Consider the following 7,048-nt stretch of genomic DNA (forward strand, 5'->3'; position numbering starts at 1 on the left):
TGTAAAACGAATTATAAATGGGATTTAAGTGGGATCTGTCCTAAGTTGGATCATATGATGTTTTCGATCTATGGTATCAAGTGGGGTTTCACCTAAGTTGCACTTACAGTTTATTTTGAAGTTTGTAGTATAAATTTTGAGGCAAAAAAGTTGCACTAGAATAGGTAGAATGAATTATCAAGTGAGATTTTAGCGGGATATGGAATCCCAGTTGACACCTCAGTTCGATCATATGCAAGTAGTGGCAGTACGTATGCATAATGGAGCAATATAATCAAGCTAGTGCCACCGCGATTGATGCACGCTCATCAACTTGTGTACGTGCTCTCCACTTCCCGGCTGGCAGTTTGACTCACTAAGAGTATCTCTAGCCGCGTCCCTTAAAGCGTTCTCTAAAGAGCGTCAGATCGAACGTTTGGAAGACGTGTTTCGTTTGTGTTATGTTTGGGGGACGTCGCACCTCAGCCGCGTCCCCAAACGTCACCCCCAAACCGAAATTCAAATAGTTTGCATTCAAACGAGATAGTTTATGTTGAAGTTTTCGTGATCAGAGTAGCCGCGGTCAAAGTACTGCGGCGCGCGGTCATATTACAGACAAGCGTAAATTAGAAGAAGGGGAAGGGGTTGGGCGACTGCGATGCCGACGGCGCATCCTGAGTCGACGTCGGCCCATCGATCACGACGACCTCGTAAGGATCTGCCCAGTGTGCATGCTCCATCACCGACACCGAGGCAGAGGCCGATGCCGCTGGCGCCGAGTCAGAGGCCGACGCAGGTGTACTAGCAGATGCTGCCACTGACGCGTCTACGGGCTCTTTGCTCCGGGGTTGGGGTTGCTGCCGCAGCCGCTACCTCGGCCACCATTTTGGTTTCGATGTCGTTGAGGATCTAGCCTTTAACGAAGTTGTGCGCCGCCCGCGTCTGGGCGCGGGGGGGGGGGGCATTCCTTCTTCAGCAGGGACATGTCGTCCTTGCGTTTCTTGAGCTCCATCTTCCCCTCTTACCTCTTGTGCAGCGCCGCCCATCTTTCGTCGGTCTTTTTGTCGCGGAAGAGCAGGGGTCGAGAGACCTCGGCGAGGCACTGCGTGAACGACACCAGCGTGTTCTCGGTCGACGCAGCGTCGTCCAAGGCGGCCTTGGAAGCCCTATTGCCGATAGGGCACCCTGCCGATGTTGCCAGTGGAGCATCCAGATCAATGACGTCTTTCCCCTTTGACAACGATCTAGCGCGTCAACCGCCATTTCTCGTTCATTTTGAGCTTGCTATAGCAATGGATCAGTGCGAAAGACCTATGCCCTTCCGAGTACTTCCGGTACAACTCCATGGCCTTGTCAAACTAACCAAAGGAAATGCAATTAGATCGTCGAACAAACTAGGCGCCAAAGATTATCGTAGAAAGAGGCGTACCACGTCACTGATGTTCACACCGCTGTCGGCTCTGGTCTCGACCTCGTGATGGTACCCATGGAACGAGTTCACCGACGCCTGGATGATGGCCTAGCGCGTCAACATTGGCTTTTGGATCCTCTTCATTGTCACTTTGCGGTACACGACGTTGACTAGCTTGCGCTCGTCGAACTCCACCTTGATCGTCGCCCAATACTTTCCGTATTTTTGGTTGGCGCCGATGATGGAGTCATGGCTCACCGTCGCCCACGAGTCGCAGAGACATAGATCCTCCAGAACCGTCCACTTGGGGCCTCGTGTGCCCGAGGCCTTCTTCTTCCCCACGCCGTCCGCGCCAACCTCCACGAGATCATCTGCATCCGCCGCGTCCTCTTCGTCGTCGTCGTCCTCTTCGTCTACCCCCTCCTAGCTCTCCTCCTCCTTTTCCTCCTCCTACTCCTCCTCCACATCCACCTCCTCACCAACGGTGCTCGCGAATTCGAGCGGGCCACTGCGGCCCGTAAACGGGACGATGTCCGCACCGTGGCCTGGCTCACGATGGGTCGCATGCTCGTACGTCGGGGAGTAGAACATGGTGTTGGGGTTGAAGCCACCATGTGGCAGCGTATCCTCTTACCGCGGCGACAAGTTTGGCATCACGCAGCCGGAAGTGGCGGAGGGCTCATCGTTGTAGAACCCGGATGTCGGCGGAGACAACACTCCTGGAGTGTACACCAGCGCCGACACAGTCCATGGGCTCGTGTTGTTGACCGCGATACACGCGGCCAGCGAGTGCTGTTGCGCGCACGCCGCCACCATCTTGTTCTCCTGCTGCGCCACACTCCGTCTCCTCCGCTCCACCATCGAAAGCTTGCGGCGCAGGCAGTCTTGTTGCCATTGATCGTCCGTCCAGCCTTCCAGCTTCTTCTTCGGAGCCGGCGCCTTCCGCGGCTTCGCGACGGGCGCCTTCGCCCCTTTCGTCCCGTTGCCCGGCGGCTTGGTGGCCGCGTTCTTGGGCACTTTTTTTGGGCCTGTCGGCGGCACCATGGATGGGGAGAGGTAGCGGCGGTGGGAGGGACATCGTAGCGATGGCGGGAGAGAGTAATGAATCAGCGGGATAGGTGGTGAAATGTGTTGGGAGGGCAGAAATGCGCGGCGGGAGAGCTGCGATGTGGCGGGAGAGGTGCGATTTGGCGGGAGAGGGAGACAAACTTTTCCTGTGCTGATGACGCATCGGTCCCGCCTCGTCTCGCTTTTCGTTGTGTCCGGCGTGCCCGGAGCATCCCCTGTGTAGCGTGGACGGGCTCGGGGCACCGGACACCTTATTAGGCCGCGCCGGATAAAGAGATGCTTTGGGGCACGCGCCTGGGAACGTATTTCTGGTCCGACGCGTCCCAAATCCCATTGAGGGATGCTTTGGAAGACGCACTGGAGATGCTCTAACCGACACACATTAGAGCATCTCCAGTCGCGTCCCCCAAACGGCACCGGATTGAGCGTTTGGGGACGTGTTTTGTTCGTGCCGCGTTTGGGGGTCGTCGCTCCCCATTCGCGTCCCCCAAACAAAATTTCGGAAATTTTAAACTTGAGCAAGATTCGATAAAATTTATCCAAACTTGGCATATATTACATATATTCGAATGAGATTCGACTAAATTTAAACTAAACCTAATCTAGAAGTACTTGCGGCGGACGGAGGCATCGTAGTACTGGTGGAAGTTGTAGATGTCGTCGGTGATGACTTCCTGCTTGACGCGCTCGTCGGGCTCGTCCTTCACCAGGCCGCTTGGTCCTACCTCGCCGTCGTCGGTGAGGTCCACGAGCGGCTTACCGGTGTCACGGATGGACATGGCGATCGCCGTGTCGAGGTAGGCGTCCTTGTTGTTCAGCGACGCCAGGTACGCCGCTCGCAGCCCTGGGCAGTCCTCGGGGTCGTCGCTGCTGGCGATGAGCCGCTGCTGTCGCTAGTACTCCGCCAGCAGCGCCGCCTTCGCCGCTTCCTCGTCGTCCTGCTCCTCCTTCACCTCCGGCTTCGGGATGAGGAGGGCGCCGCCGCACCTCTCTTGCTGACGTCGGCTGCCGCTGTCGCCGCGCCTCGAATTGACGGGCGTCGCCGGCTCCTCCTTCACCACGCGATTGGGGACGGTGTAGGGCGCGGAGCGGTACGACGAGGACGGCGTCGATCGGGCCGGTCCTCGGCTGCCATTGCGCTGCGGGAAACGGTGGCGGTGAGGACGGCGCCTCCAACCTTGGAGCACCGGTGTGGACGATGTTCTACAGGGTGCGCCCCAAAACAGCGTGCGCCCTTCCCTGTTCCAGCTGTTCGGCCCGCCGACGAGGCCGGTGGTGCTGCGCATCTCCATGTCGTACTTCGCCTGGAAGTAGGTGCCCCACCAGGCGTCGTTGTTTTTGGCCGCCCAGGTCGGATCAGCCCGATCCTCGGCGTCGAGTTCAGCCCGCCGGGCCCTGATGGCGTCCTTCCAGCGCTCCGTGCCCGGGGTCGGCCGCGTCGGGACTCCTATGCGCATCTTCCAGCCGCCGCTGCTTGGAAGGCGCATGTCCGACGAGACGGGATATCCCGCGTGGTACAACGCCCACGCCTCCTTCACGGTGAGGCTGCCGCGGCCGAAGCCGTTCGCCGCGGCGATCTTGCGGGTGGACGACGACATTGCTTTGAACGGCGAGGAAAAGATCTGGGGGCGGCGAGGAGAAGATTTGGGAGCGGCGAGAGATTGGGATGAACTGCAGGGCCGCGGCAGACGAAGCGGCAGCGGGTGGCTGCACGCAATAACGCCGGCGCGGACGGCCACGCGGCCATGTACGAAGAGACGCATCCCTACGTCGTCTGAGAAAACTGGGACGCCATTAAAACGTCGCTTGACCAAAGGTAGGCGACGGGGTTTTAGGCTTCCGAGGCGCTGGCGCGTCGGTCCCGCCACGCCTCGCCTCGCTTTTCGTTGTGTCCGGCGTGCCCGGAGCGTCCCCTGTGGGGCGGGGATGGGCTCAGGGCGCCGGACACCGTATCGTACCACGCTGGACAAAAAGCGACTTTGAGAGACGCGGCTCGGAACGTTTTTTGTCCGGCGCGCTCCAAATCGCTTTGGAGGACAGTTTGGGGATGCGACAAGAGATGCTCTTACACATACGCTGCAAAGGTCCTCTACTCCCGGTTACGGTGTTGTTTGCTGTGCCGGAACTATAAATACACATGGAGAGCAGCAAGTTGGCTGCTGATCGGACTGGTGGTCCGAGGCTGCTGATCGGCTCCCCGCGCCGATTCGCAAGGATTTCCGCTCATGTGCTCTGCTAACGATGCGGTATATTTAGCTTCAGAGGAACGCTAGGGTTTCGGTGGTGATATCATCTTGGCCCACTCCCTCCTAGAGATCATCGATAGCGAGTGGATTTCTTGGGTCCTTCGTAGGAGTACGCATCTTAGAACAATAGACTAGCCCGAGGGAGGTCTTGGTGGATGCGTTGTTCTTGTACAAAACCCTTTTTCTGGCAAGCTTAATATAAAAACCCGTAGATCTCCTGCGGGTTCTCGAAAAAATTTACTTAGAATATGTAAAACGAATTATAAATGGGATTTAAGTGGGATCTGTCCTAAGTTCGATCATATGATGTGTTCGATCTAGGGTATCAAGTGGGATTTCACTTAAGTTGCACTTACAGTTTATTTTTGAATTTTGTACTGTAAATTTGGATGCAAAAAAAAGTACAGTAGAATTGGTAGAATGAATTATCAAGTGAGATTTTAGCGGGATATGGAATCCCAGTTGACATCGTAGTTCGATCATATGCAAGTAGTGGGAGTATGCATAATGCAGCAGTATAATCAAGCAGTCCCACCGCGATTGATGCACCCACATCAACTTGTGTGTGCTCTCCACGTTCCCGGCTGGCCGTTTGACTAACTAACCGACACACATGCGCTGCAAAAGACATCTTCCACCTCTGATGTGCCGGAACTATAAATACACATGCAGAGCAGCAAGTTGGCTTCATCTCATCTTGTCTCTCCAGCAAACACTACCAAGCTGACCCGAGCAGGTAGGCATATGGCGCCCAAGCTTGCCGTTCTCGCCGTGCTCGCGTCTTTGCTCGGTGCCGTGTCCTGCGAATTGACAATCTCATTATACGCCGGCTACGGCTTTCCAACCCCGAATCCCAACCAGCCGTATAAGCTCCCACAGGCTTCTCCTCCCAAGAACCCTAACCCTAACCTCAAGGTCGGCTACTATGCCGACAAGAAATGCCCCCAGGCTGAGGAGATTGTGAAAAGGGCTGTGGAGAAAGCCACCGCAGGCGAAAAGGCCGGGCTCATCCGCCTCTTCTTCCATGATTGCTTTGTCGAGGTACCACAAATTTTACTCAGTTCGTGCAGTATTCATATAGTTTTGCATGACAGGATAATTAGAGTAGCTGGCTCACAATGTTGCCTGGGCGACGTGGTTCTCTTCAGGGCTGCGATGCCTCCGTCCTGCTGGCCGGCTCAGAGACGGAGAGGACGGCCATCCCGAACCTGAGCCTGCGTGGGTTCAACATAATCGACGCGGCAAAGGCTGCCCTCGAGGAGGAATGCAAGGGCGTCGTCTCCTGCGCCGACATCGTCGCCTTCGCCGGACGGGACGCCAGCTGCAGCCTAAGCGACGGCAAAATCAACTACGACGTGCCGGCTGGCCGCCTTGACGGGAAAGTATCACGCGCCAACGACACCTTCTTGAACCTGCCCCCACCCTTCGGCGGCCTCAAACTGATCACAGACATGTTCGCTGCAAAGGGGCTCGACCAAACCGACATGCTCGTGCTTTCCGGTGCGCACTCCATCGGCCGCTCTGCCTGCGGCTCCTTCGCCAACCCCTTCTCCAACCGTTTGCAGGCTGACAACTCCAGCACGGCGATGAACCGCACGCTCGCCGACCAACTGAACACGACATGCACTGCGGACAGCGTAAATGTGCCGCAGGATTACAAGACCCCCTACGCGTTGGACCACCAGTACTACAAGAACGTGCAGGAACACAATGTGCTCTTCACCTCCGATGCGGTACTGCTGGAGTCACCGGAGACCAAGGTCTTGGTGGATTCATTTGCCCGTGACCCTTTCTTTTTGTCGGATATTATTCCAATTGGCCGAAACCCCTGGTACGATGCATTCGCTAAAGCCATGGTGAAGATGGGAAACTGGGAGGTGAAGAACAGCACCGTGGGCGAGATCAGGCAATTCTGCGGGAAGGTCAATGACAAGACCTATTAAGGCCCTATCTACACCCGTTGATCATCAACCCATCTTTATGGAGAGTAACGTTTTCCTAGTATACGGTTTTCGGTTTACTTTTCTTGTTTACTTCCAATGAAGGCTTTGTACCTTCGTGTATTTTGTACCGCGTCCTAATACCGCCATTCATGTATCATCTTTATTCACTTTTTATTTGATATGATAATTCACTGCTACTGTACTTCTTTTTTGCACTGAATTTTGGCAACTACGCCAATTTCCCTCACCCAGAATATGTGGTACAGTCAAACCATACGGTCGTGGATTACTGTACCTCATGACGTTAAAACTCCCGTCTTTTTTGTTAATATACAGGCATCATTTTGTCGTACGAACTTTGATTGTGGTGTTATTGGACTGGTTGGATTTGTATGGTTGAA

At 55.5% G+C, this 7,048-nt stretch overlaps 1 protein-coding gene across 1 annotated transcript; it reads left to right on the top strand.

The window, feature by feature from the left end:
* Positions 1-5,448: 5,448 nt before the first annotated feature.
* Positions 5,449-6,647, top strand: LOC124673520 (peroxidase 2-like). Its single transcript, XM_047209586.1, has 2 exons — positions 5,449-5,745; positions 5,853-6,647. The coding sequence occupies exons 1-2, from the start codon at positions 5,449-5,451 to the stop codon at positions 6,645-6,647; spliced, it is 1,092 nt and encodes a 363-aa protein (XP_047065542.1).
* The last annotated feature ends 401 nt before the right edge of the window (positions 6,648-7,048 follow it).

This window comes from Lolium rigidum, chromosome 7, assembly GCF_022539505.1.
Source record: "Lolium rigidum isolate FL_2022 chromosome 7, APGP_CSIRO_Lrig_0.1, whole genome shotgun sequence".
Classification (NCBI taxonomy): domain Eukaryota; kingdom Viridiplantae; phylum Streptophyta; class Magnoliopsida; order Poales; family Poaceae; genus Lolium; species Lolium rigidum.

Bases quoted from the DNA above. Each gene is read 5' to 3' on its own strand.
- LOC124673520 (XM_047209586.1), top strand. From the start codon at position 5,449: ATGGCGCCCAAGCTTGCCGTTCTCGCCGTGCTCGCGTCTTTGCTCGGT. The intron at 5,746-5,852 runs GTACCACAAATT...GGTTCTCTTCAG, and splicing joins TCCATGATTGCTTTGTCGAG to GGCTGCGATGCCTCCGTCCT.